This window comes from Hyperoodon ampullatus (genome assembly GCF_949752795.1).
Source record: "Hyperoodon ampullatus genome assembly, chromosome: 2".
NCBI lineage: Eukaryota > Metazoa > Chordata > Mammalia > Artiodactyla > Ziphiidae > Hyperoodon > Hyperoodon ampullatus.
This window is the reverse complement of record NC_136915.1, coordinates 151,390,040-151,414,878: the sequence shown is the minus strand read 5'-3', so window position 1 is coordinate 151,414,878 and position 24,839 is coordinate 151,390,040. Positions and strand designations below refer to the sequence as shown.

At 50.4% G+C, this 24,839-nt stretch overlaps 1 protein-coding gene across 1 annotated transcript; it reads left to right on the top strand.

The window, feature by feature from the left end:
* Positions 1-20,367: 20,367 nt before the first annotated feature.
* On the top strand, positions 20,368-24,045 carry PRELP (proline and arginine rich end leucine rich repeat protein; the record flags this gene model as incomplete). Its single annotated transcript, XM_079697330.1, has 2 exons — positions 20,368-21,337; positions 23,870-24,045. The coding sequence occupies 2 exons, from the start codon at positions 20,368-20,370 to the stop codon at positions 24,043-24,045; spliced, it is 1,146 nt and encodes a 381-aa protein (XP_079553456.1).
* Positions 24,046-24,839: the final 794 nt, after the last annotated feature.

The following is a 24,839-nucleotide window of genomic DNA, read 5'->3' as shown; positions in this document are numbered from 1 at the left end:
AGCCAAAAACAAATTAATTAATTAATTAATTTTCAAAAAGTCTAGTGGGCTAAACAAAACACATTCTTGGGCTGGATTCGACTCAGGCTGCCAATTTGCAGACTTGGGCCAGCACACTACCTTTAAGATGCCAGTAAGGCTGGGATAAGCCCTATCCTCTTCAATTGAATTAAAATGTTCAGGGTCTTCCCTGGTGGCGCAGTGGTTGAGAGTCCGCCTGCCGATGCAGGGGACACGGGTTCGTGCCCCGGCCTGGGAAGATCCCACATGCCGCGGAGCGGTTGGGCCCGTGAGCCATGGCCGTTGAGCCTGCGCGTCCGGAGCCTGTGCTCCGCAACGGGAGAGGCCACAACAGTGAGAGGCCCACATACTGCAAAAAAAAAAAAAAAAAAAAGTTCAAATGCCCCTGTAGGTCATACACATGTAAGTCAACACAAACCAGTGAGTGAGGAATTCTTTACTGAATGCCTGTATGTCAGACTTAGTTTTAGGGATACAGGCTGTATCTCAACAAAAAACAGAAAAAACACCAAACTCATGGAGTTATATTCTAATTGGGAGACATGTGATAAAGATAAATTTGTAAAATGTATGTGTTAATAACAACTGCTAGGGAGAAGAAGAAGGCAGAAAAGGGACTTACGAAGTTTTGTGCAGGTATTTCAATTTCAGACAGTGTGGCCAGAGACAGCCACTGAGAAGATGAAATGCGATAAAGACTTGAAGTTGAGGGGTGAGGGAGTTATGTAGATATCTGCAGGGAGAACAGACAGAAAGGGAATAACAAGTACAAAGGCCCTGAGGCCCAAAGAGAGTACCAGAGCGGATGAGAAACAGGAAGGGAGCAAGAGTGGCCGGGAGAGGGGTGAATAGTAGTATTAGAGGTGAGAGAGGTAAGAGGAACGAGGGGGAGAAAGCCAAAGTACCCAGGGCTTTGGGTGTCCCTTGGAGTGAGACTGGAAGCCATTGGAGTGACAGGGTCATTCTTGCTGCAGTGTTGAGGATCAGTTGAAGAGAAGCAAGGAATGAAGCAGAAAGAGCTTTTAAAACGCTAGTGTGATAATCTGGGTAAGGAGATCGTGGTGGCTGGGGTCACAGTGCTGGCTGTGAGGGTAGTGAGAAGTGATCAGATTCTGGACATATTTTGTGGGTAAGCCCAGTGGTGTGCTAGTAAAGGCTGAACAACCAGCTCTTGCAGGGTGGTGGCTGATTTCCATTCCTAACAGGTAACAGAGAGGTTTGTGAAAGCACCAGGCCTGGAGCCCTCCAAGGGGCAGGAAGGATGTCAACCCCACTCTTGCTGGATTCAGCAGGGGCCTGGAGGCAGAGTTACGCTTCCAGGTCCGTTCTTCCCCACCAGCTTGGTTACCCAACTCCTTTTGTGGGATCTTGGGTGCCCCTGCCTATGGGGCAGTGAAGAAGTGTAAGACACAGATCTTCTATGGCTGGTAGCTGTGTGGCTTTTGACAGGTTATTTAATCTGAGTCTCAGTTTTTTTGTATTTAAAGTGGGGATAAAAATGACAATGAGGCGGGCTTCCCTGGTGGTGCAGTGGTTGAGAATCTGCCGGCTAATGCAGGGGACACGGGTTCGAGCCCTGGTCTGGGAAGATCCCACATGCCGCAGAGCAACTAGGCCCGTGAGCCACAACTACTGAGCCTGCGCGTCTGGAGCCTGTGCTCCGCAACAAGAGAGGCCGCGACAGTGAGAGGCCCACGCACCGCGATGAAGAGTGGCCCCCGCTTGCCACAACTAGAGAAAGCCCTTGCACAGAAATGAAGACCCAACACAGCCATAAATAAATAAATAAATAAATAAATAAATAAATAGCCAAGCCTTTGAAGCCCTTTTTCTAAAAAAAATGACAATGAGCCAATACATGAAGTTTCTTAACATATTGCCCAGCACATAGTAGCCATTTGATGTGTGAAAATTATTATTATTAATATGATAAGACTAAAACAAAGGGAAAAAATGAAAGATTAATTTAGGATAGGATATAATTAAGGATATTTTTAGGTGGTATAGACCAGATCAGCCTTCAATCTTGGAAGCAAGTAGGGCCAAGAAAAGGGGAAAAAAAAAATTGGAGTTAATGCATCATGCATGCATTACATAAATATGTATAAGGGGGCCTACTCTATATCTTTTTCCCCTCTTCATAGTACAACCACCATTTGTGATATACTTAGATTTATTTATGTGTTTGTTTATTTTTTTTCCAGCTCTATTGGGGTATGATTGACAAATAAAAATTATATATATTTGGGTTACACAATGTGATTTTTTTGAGGTTATTTTCTGTATCTCCTGCTAGGCTGAGCTCTCCAGGAGGGCAGGGACCGTGTCTGTTTTGTTCACAGCTGTGTTCTCAGAGCCTAATATAGTGCCAGCCACATAGTTGGTGCTCAATAAGCATTTGTGGGATGAATGCCGGGCCTGGGCAGGGTGCTGGGATACACTGTAAGAATTCATAGAGCATTTCATCTTAAGGGGAAGCTGGAATAACTTCACTAATTCTCTGAGGGCTGTTCTGAGATCTTTGTGAGAGCAGAAGGTATCAGGCAAGGGGCCTGAAATGAGGAGAGAGGGACAAGGCAGTGGAGGAAGATGACAGGCACATGAGCACTGATACGAAGGCAGCAGGGGCACCAGAGATGGGCTGGGGTGGGGGGAGCAGGAGAAGGGGCCCAACGCTGGGCTTAGAAGCCAGGAGTGGGGCCAGGAGGGTGAAGGTGAAGCTTGCAAGAGGGAGGCTGAAAAGGGAGTGGCCTGGAGCCACCTCCGCCCCAACCCACCAGGGGCTTGGGTTGAGGGAAGGGACCCAGCTCTGGGTCACAGGGACCGGGTGGAGTCGAGGCACTGGACTGGAGCTGCACTGAAGGGTTGGGAGAGTCCTGGCAGAGCTGCAGGGCCCGGAGGCGCCTGGGGCTCAGTGAGGGCCTGGTGGAGAGGAGAGTGCTGCTGGAGCGGAGCGGCCAGGATGATTTAATCCCACGGCAATGTGACGGCTAATAAATTTCATAGCCCCTCCCTGAGCTCAGCCACAAGAGGAGCCCAAGGCTGGGGGAGAGAGGAAGAAGCTGGGAGCAGGAGGAGAGAATGAAGTGAGCAGCCTGAAGCGGAAAAGGAGAGGAAATGAAGGGATGGGTGAAGGGGAGAGAGGACCAGGGGAGAAAGGAGGAGGAGAGAAGAGTGGGAGGGAGGAGTAGGGTCTCCTGACAGCAAGAATCCGTGTGACAGCCTCACGGACCAAATGGCCCATATCACACCCTTGTACCTCCGCGGGTGGTGACCATCATAAATCAGGTTCATAAATGCCAGTCGGATGGGGTGACACAGCCTCTTTCTGGGGGAACGTGTAGTCTAAGGGCAGAGCCACGTTATAAGAAGAGCACAGCTGGCTCCCCTCTGAGCCCGTCCTTGCCTTCCTCCTTCTGACCCCTCCTCCCCACACCTCCCCATCTCCCCTCTTTCTTCCTCTCCCCAGAACAAATGGGAAGGAGGGTGGCTGCCTGCCCAGAGAGCTACTGCATTCAGAAGGAGCAGACAGACGAGTAATGTTCATGATATAATAGCCCTAATGACAAGGCCACCGTTTACCCAGCACCTGTCTCCAGAACCCAAGGCTCTCTTTCAAATCCAAGTTCCGCTTAAGGCGGGAGGGGGCTTCTCTGTCCTCCAATAAGGATCTGAATGTAAAAAAGGAACCGGAATTCCAGCATGAGAGAGGCAAGGTAGACGGAAGGAAGAACTTCCTCACGAGGTCATTTAAGCTTATAGTGCTAGGCTAATGAAGACTCAGGGTACGAAGGCAAGGTGGGGCGGAGAGCCTTCATTTCTGGGGGTATCTAGTGAAAGCAGAGCCACCACTCTCCCAGACTGCCTCCTCCCAACTCATCACACCACTTTGCTAACTCCAGAGCCTCTCATTGAGCCCTGGCCCATGGAACAGACAGTCGGGGCTGCCAGCCACCTTCCAAAACATGTTTTGCCTTTTTGCCTTCATTCTGTGGCTTGGCTCAACTGGGCCTGAAAATTCCCCACACCTGGGGTAGGCCAAGATGGGATGCTCCACCATTAACATCACTGTTTCCAGCCTGAACGCCCTGCTCTGTCCTCAGAACAGCCTTATGGGGTGGGACAGCATGTCTTCAGTCCCCAAAAGCAGCGAGGGGTAGCTTCCAGGGCCACATGGGGGGAGGGGTGTCAAGAGGCCATGGTTCAGAGTCTCTGGGGTCTTGCTGCACAGCCCCTAGTGCCACCCCCAGAGTGCCTCCCAAGAAAGAGCATCTACGGTGGTCTTCTAAGACCTGGCTGGAGTGGCCCCATCAGCTCACTGCCAAGAGGTGACTGGATCGAAGGGGCATCATTTGTGCCCAGTAAATTTCTTCCCAGCTTGCAGCCCTCGGCCCAGAGCTCCCTTGGCTGAATCCTCTGTCTATGGCCGCCAAGGCCAGTGTAAACACTACAAAGGAAACACAGTGTCTCTTGGCAAGAACACTTCATAACAAAGCTCAGGATTCTTCCATGATGCTGTTTCGTGAGCTACGGCCATAAAAAGTATTCATCCTTTACTGTGAATCTTTGGGTTCAGACAGTCGTTATGGGTCTTGTTGCCCCGATTGTCCTGTCTATGTGTGTATTGCCCATTTTAGACTGAGAGTCAATGGAACACTTCAAATAAGCCCTAAGTTTCCCTGCTACGCTCCCTGGGCACTGACTGGGGAGGGAGAACAAGGATGAGGCCAATCATGGCTCCTCTTTCCCACACCATCAGCTGGGAGAATCTTGGGAAATGCCAATGCCAGTCTGATGGGGAGATGCAGCTTCTGTCAGGGGCAGAACCACACCATGTGAAGAAAAGACAAAGGAGATCCAAGAACAAACCACAGGCACGCAAGTGTGAACAGAAGGCAGGGTGAATGTAGGAACAGAGGGGTTCCAGGGATCTGCTCGGGGGGGCCGCCCTCCCTTCCGGAAGGGTGCTTTGACACAATTTCCAGGGCAGGATGGTGGCTCCACTCTGGAGAACCAAGCTGGGGCCCACAGACAACTACCAAAGGGCGTTCTCTCTCTCCCTCTGCTTCAGCCTACAGAGGGAGAGCCCCTGGAGGCAACAGAAGTCTCAGGCAGTGGGTGGGAGTGCATGCACACAGTGCTGTGACATCCTACAGTAGCACTTCTGAACACTGCAGGCTGAGAAAGGAGAAAACTGGAGCTGAGAACATTGGCTTCCGTCTTTGCCTCTGTCTGGATCCTTTCCCTCTGGTGGGGCCGGAATCTGGAGGCCCCACGTGGGCAGCCACGTGGCTCAGCCCCTGAGCCCTGTGATCTGGCTCTGAGTGAGGCCAGGGGTGTGCACAGGAGGTAGGCGGAGGAGGGTCAGGAGGCAAGACGGAGATGGGGCACCGTTCCCTGAACTGCAGGCCAACCAGTCATTTTTCCAGACTGGGCAAGCAGAGCAGAACACAAGAAAAATAAAAAGAAAGGAAGCTGATGCTAATGAGAGAGATAATGAGAGGAGTGGGCGAGCATTGTGTCAGCTCCTGGAAAAGAAATGACAGCTCTGTTATCTCAGTAAAAGCCACAGACCAGGTCTCGGGAGACCAGGGTTCCAACGCAGCCTGACACCAGGAGTAGTGTGGGTAGGAGTCGAGTCATATCATGTTTTATTAACTAACACCGCCCCCCACACTCCCACACACACATAACTCACTGTGGACTACCATTCGCTCAGCAAGCATTATCAGTATAGTGTAGCATGGACCCTGGAGCCAGGCTGCCTGGCTTTGACACTTAGAGACTGTATAATACTCTGTAAAATGGGGATAATAATAATAGTACCTAGTCCCGTGGTTGTTACGAGGATTAAAGGAGCTAATGCACTGTAAAGTACATGCATGGCACATAGTAAGCTCTTGGAAATGTTAGCTATTCTGACCATTATTACTCCTCTGCCAGGTCCTTTGCCAGGAGCTGGGTTTCTGCCTTGGAGACCCTCCGATCATACAAAGGAGGTACAAGCAGTAACTGCACCGTGCGGTAAGTGAAGTCAGAGAGCTGTGGCCCAGGGGAGCACGGGCAAGAGCAAGCTCACTCTGCCTGTGGAAATCAGGGAGAGCTTCATACAGGAGACAATATTTGATTTGGGTCCTGCAGGGTGAATAGGAGTTCCGCAAATGATGAATAAGGAAAGAAGGACATCTGAACCTAGATTGGGCAAAAGCTTAGAGACATGAAAACCTGGGATACATGACCTCGTGAATCTGGCTCTCAAGTTCTGTAGGAATTATAGAAGGAAATGAGAATGGCAGGAAGCCAGGTCAGACTGCAGGGCCTCGTGTCATGCTAAGGCATTTGAATTTTGTTCTGTAAAAAACTGAGACTCACTACAGAATTTTAAGCAAGGGGATCGCATGATCAAGTTTCTGTTTTGGGAAATAACAAACTGTGGGTCATGGAAAATAGATTAGAAAGTGAGAAGGATGCAGAAAAACATACACAGGAGGATTTTGCAATGGCTCGGGCAAACACAAAGGAGGAGAAAGTATTCCAGTGCTTCTGGACTGGCTGGCAGATTACACTGAGGCCAGGGTGCAGGGTACTGACACCTACTGTGTGTCAGAACTGTGCCAGGTCCCAGGGCTCCAAGTAAGAATCAGATTTGACACAGGCCACTGGGGAGTTTGTAGAGCAGGCAGAGAGGAGAACAGAGGAGGGCAGGGAAGTGGCACTGGTCCTGGTCTGGACACACACTAGGGGGTTGCTGGAACACATGGACAGAGTGCTTATGGCTACCCATGGGGTTGGAGAGGAAGGTGCTGTCAAGAGATCATCCTAGAGGATGCAACAGCTGGCTGACAGAAGGGTCAGAGAGCAAAGATGTGAAATAGCCTGGAGGATTCTGGTTGCTGTGAGACAGTCACATGGTTAGGGTCTAGAGTTTGAGAAATGGGGCTGGAGAAGTAAGGAGGAGTCAGAGCTCAGCCAAAGGTGTGGATCCCAATCTCTCACGGCGGCAGGCTTTAAAAATACAGATCTAGGGCTTCCCTGGTGGCGCAGTGGTTGAGAGTCCGCCTGCCGATGCAGGGGACACGGGTTCATGCCCTGGTCCGGGAGGATCCCACATGCCGCGGAGCAGCTGGACCCGTGAGCCATGGCCGCTGAGCCTGCACGTCCGGAGCCTGTGCTCCGCAACGGGAGAGGCCACAGCAGTGAGAGGCCCGCGTACCGCAAAAAAAAAAAAAATACAGATCTATTTGAATCAGCATCTCTAAGGTGCGGGGGTGGGCTCAGACATTTTTAAGAGCTCTCCAGTGAATCTGACCTGCACCATAGGCTAAGAACCATGGTTATGGGGGCAGGGAGTCACTGAAAGGTGACCTGGTCAGATCCATGCCTTAGGAAGATCCAGGTGGAAGGTGGAGGGAAGAGGGAGGGGTGAGGCAGGGACACTTGTTCGGGAGCCCCAGTAGTGGTGTAGTACCATGGCAGGTGAGGGGGGAAGCTGCCAAAGCCACTAAGGAAATACAACTGACAGAACTTAGGGAGTCCATACGGTTGGGGTTCGGGGGGGGAAGAGAGGAGTTGAGAATAAATCTGTATTTTAGGGATGAGAAAGTGAGGCCTGGATCAGTGGTTCTCAACAGTTTTGAGTGTGAGGATTTCTTTTCAACATAAAAAAAAAATGTGATGATAGTTAAACTTGCATTAATAGAAAATACCTAAGGACACCAGCTACATGGATTTCTAAAATGATCTCTAGATCATTTTAAAGAACCTGCATTTTATTCATCACAACAACATAGATATATACATGAACAAGAACATTGGAAGCAGAACAACCTGGATTCCAGTCTTATCTCTACCATTACTAGACATGTGACCTTGGGCACATGAACTATCTGTGCCTCCGTCCCTCACCTGTCAGATGGGTGTTTCAGAAGTACCGCATCATGAAGTTGTACTAGGACTGAAGAGTTGTTCCTGTAGAGGGCTGAGAAGAAGGCTTGAGGTATGGTAAACTTCAATGAGCTTTAGCTATTACTATAATTTTTATTCAGGTTAAAGATGATGCTTGGGGCACATGTGGATGTGAGGACGCCCAAAGTCATGTGTGGTTGTCCCAGGTCAGTCTGAGTTGCTCCTGCCCTCCTGAACTTTGCAACATGGGGCATAATTAACTACATATGTCCACGTGTCATCATCACATGGCAGCAGTGTGACTGTGCCTATTTAAGGCAGTGTCATTACCCAATATTCCATTGCATGGAGCAGGATGCCATCGGTGATTATCGGAATTATTATGGATATTAGATCTAGGTATTGTGACTTGCAAAAGGCAAGTTTTACAACATAAATATTAAGTTAGACTGGAGTTCCAGGATGATGTAACTGGAGGGTGGAAGAGGCATCCCAGAACCTTGGAGGACCTCACATTGGAAGGCAAAATGCCATTACCACTCCCCTGAGCCTGGCTTCTCGAGGACCTGAGGAACTCTGGAAGCCATGCTGACTAAGCAGCCCCCTGACCAGTGTTGTCTGGTCATGCCAGCTGATGGTATAGCAGGACGGCTCAGCTGGCCCACAAATTGACAACCTCTGGACAGGATCATGAACAATGAGCAGAAAGGGATTTCAGGGTCCTCCAGTACAACTGCACTCCCTGAGTGGCTGCAGACAAGGTTCATTTCTCCCCTCCCTGTCTTTGCCCCTCCCTTTGGTTGGCAACCAGAGCCCTTGGGGGTTTCTGAGTATACATGCAGTGTCTTGGCCAGAAGTAAAGAGGATAACGAAGCTTCGTCCCGGAGAAGAAATGGTCCCTGGTTGGGGCCAGGCCACGGGAGAATGTGGGGTCTGGGTCTGGGTGGGGGGGAGCCTGAGCCCCTGGCAGAGTGCCAGGAGCCAGCATGTCTCCAGAAAGGAAACGACAGCTTTGCAGAAGGTTTCTGTCCTCGGTACACAGCCTTAGAAAGCGTCCGAGGGCTGCTCGGCCAGAGGGGCCTCCCAGGATGAAGGGCGTGTCCTGCAGCACTGGGGGTAAAACGTTAACGGCCTCAGCAGCCTGACAACCCCAAGGGGAGGGACACCCAGGACTGAGGTGGAGTTTTCCACTGTCCCAGTGACAAGAGTGCTCAGATTCAGAAACTAAGTTAAATTATAGAAGAAAGTTTAAATTGTAAAATAATTTAACTACTTAGTCAGTAGACTTCAATTGATACCTGCCACACACAGATGAGAAAACTGAGGCTCAGAGAGGGCAAATGAGTAGCCCAAGGCCACCTAGTTAGCATGGAAAGGAGGCAGAGACAGAACTGGACCCAAGTTTGTGAGACTCCAAGCCCAGCACTGCTTACCTTAAAAATGGGTCAGGAGGGGGCAACAAGCCCCAATGTCCATCAGGAGGGGTGGCTCAGACAAATATGGGGCAGAGAGTGAGAGAGAGCCTTATGCACCAATATGGAGTGATCATCAAGATATCCCACTGAGTAAAAATAAAAGTGCATAGTTGCTTGAACCTATTGCTTGTATGTGCATTAAGTTAAATCTGGCAGCACGCAAGAAACTGGTATGCTGGTTGTGTCCTGAAGGAAACTGGGTTACGGGGAAACAGGTAGGGGGAGACGACTTTTCCCTCGTGCAATCTTTTGTACCTTTTGGATTTTGAATCAAGAGAAGGTATTAGCTTTTCATATTTTTACAATACTAACATTTTTAAAAAAGAGATCGAGGGGCTTCCCTGGTGGCGCAGTGGTTAAAAATCCGCCTGTCAATGCAGGGGACACGGGTTTGAGCCCTGGTCTGGGAAGATCCCACATGCCGCGGAGCGGCTGGGCCCATGAGCCATGGCCGCTGAGCCTGCGCGTCTGGAGCCTGTGCTCCGCAACAAGAGAGGCCACGACGGTGAGAGGCCCGCGCACCGCGATGAAGAGTGGCCCCCGCTCGCTGCAACTAGAGAAAGCCCACGCACAGAATGAAGACTCAACACAGCCATAAATCAAAAAAAAAATTTAAAAAAAGAGATCGACAGAGAATTTCCTTGTTCAACCCTTAAATGTGATGAAACAGACTCCTACTGAGCACCCAGGCTGTGCCAAGCCTCAGTGGGTGGGTGCTGCGGGTTATACCATGAGCCTCTACCCACCAGGAGCCACTCACCCCAGGCGACCCAGACCCCCAGGCTGGCTGAGGGGTACGTTACCACAAGACTCCCACAGCTCCTCCCTGTTGCGCATTTGCCCGGACCCCCAGCCACCCGAGGCTGTGAGCCTCAGTTTGTGAGGGGTGAGGGTCTGACCCAGATCCAGCCTCTGTGGGCCTGTTGACCACGGGGCAGTTGAGCCCAGACTGCTCAGGGCCACACCTCTCCTTCCTGGCAGAGTCTCCAGACAGGGCAGTGGGGAGGTGGGGAGCCTGAGCTGCCTCCCTGTGGAAAGGATCATAGACAATCGTGCCCTTTCTTCTCTTGCTTTAAGCGCTCACTGCTTGTAATCAAGCAGCAGTTACTGTGCAGATCAAATAAGCAGGGAGCCCCCGAGATGGGATTTCAACTTGGGTGGGAAGTGTGAGCAGGTCCTGACTCTCTGGAAATGTAGCTGTAATCCACCACATTGGAGAGCCACCTCCCCACTGCCTCACCTTCCCTGCACTTTTCTGTCCCCACATTCCGCCTCCTAGCTCCATCCTAGGAGTGGGCAACTGCAGCAGCAACCCAGGTATCTTGACTTCCCACCACCTTTCCCAGCCTTCACCTCATATTGTCCTTGACACACCAAAAAGAGATAAATACCTCCCTTGGGGTGAAGCTACACCAGTTGGTGTCCCCGAGACTCCGGGAAGGGAAGCTCTCTCTGGAGGAGCCACCTCTTTCTGGAGGAGGCTAAGGGTCTGGCTATATGAAGCCAGTGAATCACAAAATGCTCTCCCAGCCAATGCTTCCAATGAAGCAGCTTTCCAGGGACCTGATGATAGAAAAAGTAAACATCATCAAGTTTTCTAAGTAATCAGCTGAGGTGGCAGGAAGTTTCGATGGGCTGTGACTTAACACTTAGCTACAAGTGTGTTGCAGTTTTTTAACTGAGGAGAATTGTTAGAGGTAACGGTCTTACTTGAATGGGTCTTCTGGGATGACATGGACAGGGGACGTTTGGGTTTCCTCATGTACTTTGTGTGATGACCATACAGCCTTCAACTCTCTCCTGCGTGTGATATACATGCAGAAGCTGAAAGAAGACACTGACGTTGTTCACACGGAGAGTGACTTTAAGTCTTACATAAAATCTTTATTCTGCCTTTACCTCTGCAGTGTGATCCCAGGCCAGACTTTTCCCTCTCTGGTCCTCAGAGCATCCTGGCAGCCAAACCAAGGCTGTCTCTTGTGCTAATTCACACGCAGCAAGACTCCATTCCCTTAGCCACCTCCTAGACAAGGTGACCCAGGGAAGGATTGTCGCTGCTCAGAGGACACATCCCACACCCCTCACATTTGGGAATGTAACAGCAGGGGAGTGAGGGGCAATAGAAGAAAGGCAATTGTTAGGAGGAGGAATGAAAGAATCTGGCGCTTTTCATTCCTTTTCCTCTGTTAATTTGGCCTGTTTTCCAAACACGGGTCAAACAATCTCCCTCCCAGAAGCAGCAACAGCAGAAGGAAATGTTATTAAAAACGGGTCCGTTAGTGAGCATGGTGTGTGGATGAAGTCTTTGGGAGTTTTGGCTGCTAAATAAAGACTTTATTGTTGTCATTCCTCCTTTCCCAAGCTCCCTCCCTCTCTTCTCTCCACCCTCCCTTCTCCTCTCCCTTCCTCACTCCTCCCCTCCCTCCTTACAATTTGCCCGGCCCTCCCCCAACCTAACCTCCCCACCCCAATAGGATCCGGTGGAAGAAAAGCCAGGCAAACACAAGCAGGCACACACCACTGGGAGATCAGAACTTCTAGCTGGCTCTCTGCTGCCACAGCTCCACCAAAGGGCGGGGGGAAACGGAGGGAGCCTTGCCGACTAAACCCAGAGCTGAGAGGAGAGGCAGGTGGTGCAGGTAAGTCCAGTCTGGAGATGGGGAGGAAGGCTCCTGCCTCCAGCCAGTTTCTTCCTGCTGTATCCAAGCTAGGTTATTGATCTAGTCTGTATCCTCTCCTTCCTTCCTCCCTCCCTCCCTCCCTCCCTCCCTCCCTTCCTTCCTTCCTTCCTTCCACCAAACTCTTCTCCTTTTGAAGGAGCTCAAATTAGTCTTCTTCATTTCTTCTCCACCCTCTTCCTTCTCTGCATCATTCTGTACCCATGGATTTGCTTGTTGCAAAAGCTAAACTTTCTTGGTACAGATGTTTGTTGTAGCGCAGAGTTAGGCTGCACACAGTATTTCTACAGATCAAGTTCCCATAGAAACCCTACTCTAGAACCCATTTCTCTGCACCTTTCACGTTTTGTCACACACTGTCACAGGCACACACACGGGTCACACAGAGGCTGCACTCTCACTCCACATGCACACCCACGAATACACACACAATATGAAGGCATCCTGTCCATTCACCTCCACTCTTCTGCATTATGACATGCAGGGCTAGAGCACATAGTGATGAGACACTGGCAGGGACACACGCAGGCACGCGCGCACACACTGCATCTTGTCTCTTGCCCTCTCACACGCCTCCCCAACTGTAAGAGAAAAGAGAAAGTGTGTTTCCCCACTGAGATGGCAGAGCCAAAAGAAATCATGTGTCCTGAGTCCAGGCGGAGTAGGAAGGGGATGAACAACAGCAGGAGCTGGAAGGATTTCTTCGTCCTTTAGAACTTAATTGAGTGGGAGAGAGAAAAGCAGGTTTCCAACCTGCACGGTTTCTTCCTAGTAGCTCTGACTTTGGAGGTACTAATTCCCAGCTCTGGGGGCAATTCATTTCTTTTTTCTGCAGGCAGCTAGAAAAGATTTCTCTTTAAAGCCACTTCAAAATTATCCCACATTGGTAAGGGGTCCCTGTGGGAGAGGAAAAAAGACGGTAGCTCCTTAATCAGTCAGGGAGGGGAAAACTGAGGTGGCCACCTGAATGGGGCTTGTTTCCAAATAGGGTGGTCCCTCTCCATCTCCCCAACTCATTTCTCTTTGATGACACAGAGTGCTATCCCAAGGCAGGCAGGGCATGGGCTAGAGCAGGGTCTCCAAATATGGTTGATCTTCCAAATGCCCTGAGTGCAGGGGAGGCGGAGAGGGGCGCTTACTAAAAATACAGATGTCTGGACCCCTTGCTCCAGACCCACTGGATCAAGACCCAGGAATCTATTGTTGTCTTAGGACTTGAGGGTCAGCTAGGGCTTGAGAACCTGAACCAGGGGCCTGAAGGAGACCTGTGTGGAATTGAAGAGCCCAGGATTCTGGCAGTTAGCTGCACAGAAGGGCTGTGTGGCTTCCTGGACGAGGACTGTCTGATGGAGGAGCTCCAGAGTGTCCCAAGTGGGCCACCCTCTTTTGTGGAGTAGAAGCAAGCACCTGAGGGAACAGGGAAGACCTCCTGTGAGCTCTCACCCTCCCTTCTCCTTGTCAGCACTGACAGGTATGTCCTGGGGGAACATTCCAGAAAGAAAGTTCCCCCAAGATAGCTCCAAAGAGTTTATGTTTCCTCTTACCTGCTAATCTGCCTGCCCTGGGCCCCCAGGGGCATGCGTGGGGCTCCCCTCCATCCCTTCTAGATCCCCCCTCCCTGCCCCACAGCTGTCTGTTCTGACGGGCTCACCCTATTTATTGGGCCTGTGGGAGAAGCTGGAAGGGGCAGAAAAGCCAGGTGCAACAGGTTGGGATGGGAAGTCATGGGTCACAGTGGGACTCCACAGCCTGCTGAGGACAGGAGAGTGCACCGTCCCTGGTCAGCATCCACTCACCTGCTTCAGAAAGGCTAGGGGTGGGGGTTACTGAATTGGAGGGACAGCGTAAACGTTCCCCGAATGGCCGGGGGCATCTGTGTTCTCTCTGATTTGTTGGTTCTGAGACCCAAGTGTGGTCTCACAGGCCCCAAAGAGGAGGAAATTGCTCTGTGTAGGAGAGTTGGGGGAAATCCATGTGCCCACCTGCAAAGATCAGCCTTTCGGTGGAGGGCAGGGCTGTCCTCTGGCCAAGCTGGAGGGAAAGAGACCCCATTACTTTGAAACAATGTCAATAATAGCTTAACATTCACTGAGCACTCACTTTTCACACATTTCCTCACTTAACCTTCAAAATAATCTGATAAGAAGGTGTTAGTATGCCCATTTTACAGATGAGGAAACTGAAGCTTAGTAGAGGAAAGAGATTTCTCAAGAGTACCCAGCTAAACAGCTGAAGAGTTGTAGGGTTGAGACCCACATCTACAAGCACCCAGTGCATCAGACAGATTCTTGTATGCTTTTTTCAGGGCTTGGAGATGATAGGGGATGGAGGCAGAGAGAAGGATATGGTGAGGTGACACGCTGTGAGAGGACTAGAGCCATTCTCACGCTTGTTTCTTCCCCAGGCCCTTGGAATGGAAAAGTTGCTCTTCTGGACTAGTGGCCTGAGGCCAAAAAACCACTGTGTTTACACTTTGCCTGGTGGTAGACACTGGGGAGACAGATTGTCTCTCCATAATAGTGTTCTATTGATTTTTAGCACTTTCTGATCTGTTGCACATTTTAAAGTTGCTTATCACACTTACTTCTGAAAACAACTGGATGAGGAAGATAGGGATAGGGAAGACTTCGTTATCTCCATTTTACAGATAAGGAAACTGAGTCGAGAACAGGGTCACGCCACTAGGTCGAGGTAGACAGGGCTGTGACCCCACGTCCCCTGTCTAATATGCACCGTGATGCGCTCCCTGCCTCTGCCCCAGTCAGGCTCACCCTTACTCTGATTTCACTCCCCAGGAAAGGGACAGTGCATCAGTGATGTGCTGAATTTATCATGCCTCCATGTCAACCCTTTCCTTACCTCAGGACCCCACAAGCCCTACTTGGAGGCCTTGGAAGAGTCTCAGGCAGCCTGGCTGGGCCTGCCTCACTCCTCTGCTAACAGCTGATCAGAGACCACCTGATTCACCTAGCTTCCAACTCTCTTCTGGGCTTCGGGAAGAGATAAAGGGAACAGGATGGCTTTCAGAAGTCTGAGTTTAGGACAGAAGGAAGGGAACAAAGAAAGAGGGTCATCCCAATGTCCATGGGTGTGTCCAGGGGCAACCCCATCCTCCATGGTAGGGTCACTGGCTGTGTTAAGCCATGGAGGCTCAGGGGTGACAAGCGAGATGGGAAATCTGACAAGAAAGAAGAACACCAGGAAGTAGCGTGGAGTCATCCTTCTTTAACCTGGGGAGACACACCCAACCTCACTCCCAGTCCAGCCCCAATCCTAGACTCTCTCCATACAAAGCCAATTACCCGTAAACTTGCCCTAATGACTTGGCAAACCCATGTGGACTTCAACCCTGCCCCCAGTCCTGAGGCTAAACACTGCAAGGGTCCTGGGAGTTTGAACCTTAAATGAATGAATTTATGAGCTAAGCAGGGACAGGGCTATCTCACTTTAAAAATCAGAGTCTCTCGGACTTCCCTGGTGGTCCAGAGGTTGAGACTGTGCTCCCAGCGCAGAGGGCATGGGCTCAGTCCCTGGTTGGGGAACTAAGATCCCACATGCCACACAGCACGGCCTAAAAAAATAAATAAATAGGTCAGAGTCTCTCTAGAGAATATGCTCTTTTATAAACAAATGAATAAATGAAACCACTGTCATCTGTAGAGATTTTATGCTCTTCAACATGCCTTAATGTGTGTGATCTCATTTGATCCTCACACAGTTGAGGATCCTGGGGCTTGAGGAAGAGGTTCAGAGCCAGGATTCAAGCCCAAATCTCTAATACTTGGAACTGAAATTTGAATTTAAAACTCTCTTAGAAAATGTTCTTAGGGCTTCCCTGGTGGCACGGTAGTTAAGAATCCACCTGCCAGGGGCTTCCCTGGTGGCGCAGTGGTTGGGAGTCCGCCTGCCGATGCGGGGGACACGGGTTCGTGCCCCGGTCCAGGATGATCCCGCATGCCGCGGAGCGGCTGGGACCGTGAGCCATGGCCGCTGAGCCTGCGCGTCCGGAGCCTGTGCTCCGCGGCGGGAGAGGCCGCAGCGGTGAGAGGTCTGCGTACCGCAAAAAAAAAAAAAAAAAAAAAGAATCCACCTGCCAGTGCAGGGGACACGGGTTCGAGCCCTGGTCCGGGAAGATCCCACATGCCGCGGAGCAACTAAGCCCGCGAGCCACAACTACTGAGCCCGCGTGCCTAGAGCCCGTGCTCTGCAACAAGAGAAGCCACCGCAATGAGAAGCCCGCGCACCGCAACGAAGAGCAGCCCCCGCTCGCCACAACTAGAGAAAGCCTGCGTGCAGCAACGAGGACCCAACGCAGCCAAAAGATAAATAAATAAATTTATTAAAAAGAAAAAAAGAAAATGTTCTTAAGTGAGGGAGTGAATTTGGGGTTGGTCAAAGCAATTGCTTTCCCTGCACAAACGAGCAGCTTTTTGAGAACCAGTGCTGGTGAACAGGCTGCAGGAGGAGGTCAGTGGTTCTAGGTAGACCACATGTGTTCATTGAGCAAGCAGTGAGCACAGCCTGGCAGAAAGCCGGGAGGCGTGCTTGCAAAGGCATACGAAATTTAAAACACACACACTTACGACACAGCCTAAGGCACTGTTATGACTGGACAGAAGGTTCTGGAAGACAGGAACATAAGAAGGTGTGACTCTGGGCTTTGTGAGGAAGACTATGGCTCCTCTTGGAGTCCAAGGACCTCCAGTCTGTCACAGATTCTGGTTTGGAGACTTAGACTCTGGGGGCTGCCCAGGCTCCAGCAGGACGGGGCACTGCCTGATGAGAAAAGCCTTAGAAATGAGCACTATTTCCTAAAGAAGGAAGTGTGTGCACGTGCGAACACACACACACACACACACACACAGAGAATGGGTTCAGCCACCGGCTAAGAGAAGGGGAATTGAACAGATCCAGTTTCTCCATGGAACAGGCCCAGGAGCTTCTCCTTGGGAATCTCCTCTCAGCTCTGAGAGGAGCTTGGCCAGCCCCAGAGGTCTAGAGTGTAGAAGGGTCAGAGGACCCATGGGAAGCTAAGAGAAGTTCCCAAAAGGTCTGGCATAGGACGTGGGGATGAGGAAGTCCTGTGTTCACGTGGCTGGAAGGAGTGGGGGGCAGGCCTGCCAGGTGGAGCTGTGACTAACCTGTGATTCTGTCACCCCTGACAATGAGGCCAAGTGCTGCCCAGGCCCTGAACTGCCAAGAAACACCCCTGAGCGAGGGCCAGCTGCCTGAGTCACAGTGCTTCACAGAGCAGGCTTCCACTCTGGACGAGTTTTACTTGCTTCCCTCAGGGCCCAGAACCAGGTAGATGCTCTTGGTGACGAAGGCAATGCAGGGAAAGAGGGCCCAGCCAGCCTGGGAAGCCTCCCCAGGGCAGGGCTTCTCACACCACGAGAGATCTCCTGCTTAGTGTCAGGCTTCTGGGCGATCAGGAAATATAAAACGCCAAAGCAAAAATATTCAAGGTCACAAAAATTGGGGCTCTTAAAATGTTTGATTTTAGTACACTAATGTTTTAACCACCGGTTTAAAATCTATGTGCAATATGGTTGTGCTATTTTCAAGAAAATTACAGGACTTGTAACATATTAATTCATGGTTTACCAGTTACAAGTGGTGTGGGGTCCGGCAACAAGACTCAAGTTTAGTTTTACAATGAATGTCTTTTCTTCTCAGTCCTTTTGGTGTATCCCCAAGACTGTTACATCCTCAACTGGAGATAAAGACAAGAATCTAACTGGAAGGTCCTTTGTGATGGGAGGCCCAGGGGACATGGTACTCCGGGACCCCTTGGAGAGGTCTGCCTGGGAAGAGACCACCTTAGAGGGAGGTGAAGAAGCAACAGAAGCTGCAGGGCAGTCTCCTCCCTCCTCCCTCCTCATCTGTCTTCCTTCCTTCTTCCTCTCCTTCCTTCCCATACTCAGTTTCCTCTATGAGGACTCACTCATGCACACAGACGACAGGGGGGCGTGCGTTTGCTTATGTGTGTGGTGCGGGGAGAGGAGTGGTGTGTGTGTGAGAGTGTGCAGGCTGGGTGTCCAGGGGGCATGTGTGAAAGGTGTGGGGAGACGCCCTCTGCACCTCCAGGGTGGGCTCTGCCCTCTTTCCTGTTTCTTGTCTCATTCAGCTCCTCCCGAGCATCGGACTCAGGACTAAGTAGCTGGTGAGGGGCTCCTATCGTCTTCCTTTGAGCAAAGCCAGCAGGAAGCCGGCACTGGGTCACACAAGGAAAGATGTGGGCTCCAAGGAAAGAGAGGGGAAGCCTGGAAGAGAGGCTTCACAGGGTCCAGATGCAGCTGGAGGTACACTCCAGCCCACTCTCTTGCAGGGCACCCCAAGGAACCTGCATCTCCAATGTGTCCCAGACCCCAGGAAGGAGAGGCACAGACCACCACAACTGTGAAGCAGCAGCAAGGAGGGACATTGGAAGCAATGTGGAAACAGAGACCCTGGAGGGAGACCAGAGGGGCTGTCACAGGGATGATGGCCCTGGGAGGGGAAAGTACAGGTAACCCAGCCAGGCCAGGGGCGCAAGTCTATGGGAGAAGCCAATTTCCATCTGCAGACTTGGGTCTACCGCAATTTCCCCAGCTTAATTCAACTCAAACTACATGGCCCTGTCTGAGGTGTCATCAGGACCAAGGGGAAGGGCAACCCGAAAACATCCTTTAGCAACCTATTCCACTATGTCTCTGAGGCAGGAAGTTCTTCTTTATATCCCACCTCAATCCCACCAACTCGAATGGATATGGAAAGCAGCAATGCCAGGTCAGAAGAAATGACCCCCACAGCCTTTTTTCTAATTGAAGTATAGTTGATGTACAATATTATATAAGTTACAGGTGTACAATACAGTGATTCACAATTTTTAAAGGTTATACTCCATTTATAGTTATTATAAAATATTGGCTATATTCTGCGTGTTGTACAATATATCCTAGTTTATTTTATACATAATAGTTTATCTCTTAATCCCCTACCTCTGTATTGCCCCTTCCTGCTTCTCTCTCCCCACTAGTAACCACTAGTTTGTTCTATATACCTATGAGTCTGCTTCCTTTTTGTTATATTCACTAGTTTGTTGTATTCCCCATAGATTTCAGTTCCTTCCTTGTTTATTTCCCCAGGAGCCTCCACATCTGGGGAGAAATTCTTGGTGTGTATCCTGCTGGCAAAGACCAGCATTCTCTGAGCTGAGCGCTGGGGGTGAGGGGCGATCAAGGGCAGACACAAGAGTATCTGCAGCACTTCCTTCCCAAGAGCTCTGTGAGCCATGGAGACCTGGGGTTTTGTCCTGGATCTGCTGTTACATAGCTTCCTGGCCTTCACAAGCTACTTCTTTCCTCCAGTACTCAATTTTTATAAATAGTCAAGTCTGGACTTGATTGGTGGATTTCAAAACATTTTTAGCAATGCAACTATTTTTTTTCAAATGAATGCTTTGGCTAAACCTCAATATACATAACAGATTTAAAAAACACAGAGTGGGTTTCCCTGGTGGCGCAGTGGTTTAGAGTCCGCCTGCTGATGCAGGGGACACGGGTTCGTGCTCCGGTCCGGGAAAATCCCACATGCCGTGGAGCGGCTGGGCCCATGAGCCATGGCCGCTGAGCCTGCATGTCTGGAGCCTGTGCACCGCAACGGGAGAGGCCACAACAGTGAGAGGCCCGCATACCTAAAAAAAAAATTTTTTTTAATTAAAAAACACAGAGCTGCTCAGGTTGGCACAGGGGTGGGTTGGGGGTACCCCAGGGCCATCCCCTTGGTCTCCCTCTCTGAGGAGGACCCCACAGAAATGGGGGCACAGTTTGAAAACCACCGAGTTATGGGATCTGTAAGGACCCTGCAGATGTAACACCCCAGGACTCTATGGCTCACATATTCTAACGTCTCTCCTATAAGGGGAGTATAAGTAGAGGGATGATTTTCTCATGATGCAAATGGGGAGACCGAGGGCCAGAGAGGTTAAGGGTCTTCTCCAGGAAACCCCGGGACTCCTGATTCACAGCCCAATGTGCTTTCTGCCAGAATGGCTCACACTCTCCAGAGCAGGCTTAACATATTCAGTGGCTAGGCCTCTGGGAGAGGCATCCAGACCCTCCAGCCCTTGTTACTTTCTCACCTGCTGGATACAGGCAAACAAGGAGATGCTTCCACAGGTCCCTCCCACAGCTGCCCCTGGAGCCCATCCTGACCAACTCTAGCTGCAAAGACATGTCCTCTCATTACTGAGGCCCAGTAGGCTGATGACTTCCTGTATTCCTCCCCACAGGGGCGTCACCTGGATCATGAGGTCATCCCTCTGCTGGCTCCTCCCACTTCTCCTCATCTTGGCCTCAGAGGCCCAAGGCCAGCCAACAAGACGACCAAGACCCAGACCAAGGCCCCAGACCAGACCCAGACTCAGGCCCACACCCAGCTTTCCTCAGCCCCATGAGCCAGCGGAGCCTACAGACCTGCCTCCTCCCCTCCCACCAGGCCCTCCATCTATCTTCCCTGACTGTCCCCGGGAGTGCTACTGCCCCCCTGATTTCCCATCTGCCCTCTACTGTGACAGCCGCAATCTTCGAAAGGTCCCTCTCATCCCATCCCGCATCCATTACCTCTATCTCCAGAACAACTTCATAACTGAGCTCCCAGTGGAGTCCTTCAAGAACGCCACGGGCCTGAGGTGGATCAACCTGGACAACAACCGAATTCGCAAGGTGGACAAGAAAGTGCTAGAGAAACTACCCAGCCTGGTGTTCCTCTACATGGAAAAGAACCACCTTGAAGAGGTGCCCTCCGCTCTGCCCCAGAGCTTGGAGCAGCTGAGGCTAAGCCAGAACCATATCTCCAGAATCCCACCCGGCGTCTTCAGCAAGCTGGAGAAACTGCTGCTCCTGGATCTCCAACACAACAGGCTAAGCGACGGCGTCTTCAAGCCCGACACCTTCCAGGGCCTTAAAAACCTCATGCAGCTCAACCTGGCCCACAACATCTTGAGAAAGATGCCACCCAAGATCCCCGTGGCCATTCACCAGCTCTACCTGGACAGCAACAAAATCGAGACCATCCCCAGCGGATACTTCAAGGGCTTCCCCAACCTGGCCTTCATTCGCCTCAACTACAACAAGCTCTCAGACAGGGGCCTCCCCAAAAACTCCTTTAACATCTCCAACCTCCTCGTGCTCCACCTGTCGCACAACAAGATCAGCAATGTGCCTGCCATCAGCAACAAGCTGGAGCACCTGTACCTCAACAACAACAGCATCGAGCGTGAGTGGGGGCAGGGCTGGGCTGCAGCCACTGTGGGGGAAGCTGGAGTCTCTTCTGCCTCAACACTTTCTCATGAGCCTCATGGTGGGGGGTGCAAAAAGCACCCAATGGGGCCCTGGTCTTTGAACCTTGGTCTTTCCACTTACTATCTATGTGACCTTAAAAGGATATCTGACCTCTCTGGGAAGTTTCCTCATTTGTAAAATGAGAATGGCACAAAGTTGACATGAAGATTTAATAGTTTAATATGGATAAAGTGCCCAGAATACCATGCTTGGAGGGTAATAGCTTTTCTCCCTCCACTCCTTCCCATCAGCCCCAGCTCCTTTGCCCTCCAGATCTATAGGTAAGGTAGACATGGAATATAGCCCTGGACATTCTCCTAAAAGCAGAATGGTGACATTTAAATGTTGACTCTGAAATGTCCTGGGCCTGTCCACTGCAGAAACTGGCAGCTGTGAGGAAAGAGTCTTCTTCCCAAGCCTAAGCCTAGGTTTTAAAGAGTGTTAAAAGCATACACAGAGAGGCAACTATATACTCGGAGTATACAACTGGTAAAAATGTGCAGCCAGAAGAACATGTCCATATGCAGGTGCTTTCTGAATCTATCTGGAAGGCTGGAAGATTTAGTCATATAAGATAGTACACTTAAGGCAGAATTTGCCTAAGCTACATTTACAGGGTCCCGGGCTTGGGATAAAAAATTGCAGGCCAGAAAAGAGGCTCGAAGTCACAGTTTTACTTCAATCAAAAATGTCAGGTCTGAGTAGAGCATCATCAGAACAGTTTGAAAACAAAAGAGAGAATATTATCTGGTCCGTGGACAAAATCAGGCCACATTCACACAAGGAATGCAGCAGCTGTGCAGATAAAGGACATCATGAGGAAAGAGAAGCACTCCTAAAATAATATTAGGAATCCTTAGTTTTCAAGCCAAAGGATGAGAGGGGGATTTTTGAATTTCTATAATAGTGAAACAAGCAGGTGGGAGAACAGGCTTATTCACTCATCTGAGATAATTACACAAGAAGGGGAAGGGGAAGGCTTCTTAAAATCTTGTAAGAAACAAATTCAGGAAAAGGGAAAACTACTGTCTAATTTTACCCTGCAGGTAGCAAACTAATGGAACACATTACCCCCAGGAGGCTGTATAGGCCACAAATCTAGACAGAAAGGATACCTTGATTAATACATGGCTGATAAGTTTCTACCACACTGTGGAAGAACAGGCTGCAGGGGTGGGGGTGGGGGTGGGGGAGTGTATTATCCAGCCTTCTGAGGTTGAAGACAGAAAGATCACACCCACTCTCACCATTTCACAGATTTTAGAACTGAGCATCAGGGTGGTAAAGTCCAAAGTCACAAAGGTCATAGGAAGAAAATCCATCTATGTCAGGGCTCTTTCTGCTACTCCAGTGTTGAAGAGAGAAGAAAGGAGAGAGAGGGAAGACGAGGAAGAGGAAGGAGGAGACGAAGAACAACCACAACAGCAACCCACAGAAGATAAAAGAAGCAAGGCTTAGGGAGACTAAAAAGCTCCATTTAGAAGATGACATACCTCATGTCATCTAATAAGAGGTGAAGGAGAAAATGGAAACTCATTTTCCGTTTGGAAGCCTACCACAATTTGGCCATAACTTACCTTTCCAGCTTACTTTCCCCAGAATCAGTAATCAACTGCAGAATCAACCGATTCGTCATATCCTAGGGCCCCATGCCCCTCCCAAGCCCCCTTTCCTCTTCCTGTCGTCCCTATTTCAGTCAATGTAACCATCTTCTGCTCATCCTCATGTCTCACATCCTGTTCACAGGAAAACCTCCAGAGTAACCCATCCACCTGCTGGCTTCAGATCTTGCTTCCCCCTATTGTTTCTCCACACTGTAGCCAGATTCATCTTTCTATAGTATAAACCTGATCATAGGACCCTTCCAGGTTTAACACTCCAGGACACTATGGTTCACGTATCCCACCATCCATCTCATAACAACAGTCCTGCTCAGTGCCATTCCTCAGACTGGAAATCAAAGACCCCATCCTTAGTGAAATATTTGAAAGCCTACCATAACTGGTGGCCACAACTTACCTCTCCAGCTTAGTCTTCCTAGTATATCACATTGTACTATTTACTGGTCCCAAACTCTGCCATGAGCTTTTTGGCCTCCACAGTATCATTCAAATAGGTCACAGCATCAGAACACCATCCCCAGGTCTCTACCTGCTGTAATCCTATCTTTGAAGGTTCAGCTGAAAGTTTACTTCCTCTATGACTCTCCTGAGTAAATGTTCAATAACAATTGTTGATCAATTCCAACTTAATTTGTTTCACAAATGGGTAAACGGAGCCTGGAGGTTAGGGTCGACTCATTCATGGTCACACATTCCCAAGAACTGGTCAGCCAGTTCCAGAGAGGAAAACTCTAGAGTCCTTGTCCCCGTCTACCCTCTTCTTCCTCTTTGTCTCTGCCTCCAGCCCTGTCAGGCCTGACCCCCTGCCCATCTCTCCTGCTGACTTCTCCCCTTTTTCTCCACAGAAATCAATGGGACCCAGATTTGCCCCAACGATATAGTTGCCTTCCACGACTTCTCCTCGGATCTGGAGAATGTGCCACACCTCCGCTACCTGCGGCTAGATGGAAACTACCTGAAGCCGCCCATCCCACTGGACCTCATGATGTGCTTCCGCCTGCTGCAATCTGTGGTCATCTAGGCCTTACTCTGCCCCTGGAGCTCCTCTGGCCACACTTGAATGCAGTGGCCCAGGTGCCTCTGCCCACCATTTGTTTTCTCTGTCTCTTTTTCTTGCTCTCAGCTTTGCCTTTCCTATCCCACCCTCCTGAAGCAAGGACAAGCCACGTACTCTGCTGCCCCTGCAGCTTCTAGAGCAAGACTTCCAAAGGCTTGATTTGGTCCACCCAGCTCAAAGACACCCACTGCACATCCAAACTTCTGGCCCCAGAAGCACAGAGGTGTGTCTAAAGACTTCCTATTCTCTTGTCTCTCCTCCTCCCCTCATCACTCCTGGGTAAGTCTGGGCTATGAACAGACATCTGGATCTTGTCCTGGCCAAAGCAAGCAGAAGATGGTCAGGGGCAGCCTAGAGGTGAGGTTTGGGAAGTCCTACTGGAAACTCCTCCATGGTGGGCAGCTCTGGCCCAAAGAGGCTGAGAAACCCGTGTCTCCCTGGCCGAGGATCCCATCTTCCAAAACTGCTGCTCCACCACCCCATTCACTGGCACCAGACAATGCACCTGTGCCAGCTCGTGTTCTCCGGAAAGGAAGTGCAAGGGAACGGCTGAGGGAGGGCAGAGGGTCAGAGATTCACACAAGGGCCTGCATCCGGCTATCTCTTCATAAGGATGAGATGGGGCCCTCCTTCTCAGCACACAGCCTCCTGGCTGGTCCTCTCTGTTCCAAGAGTAAGAGCAGGGAGAAATATTCCAGGAGAAGAATGGCTCAAAAAACTAGGAATCAGCTGGTGGGAGAGGGGTGGGAGTCAGAGAC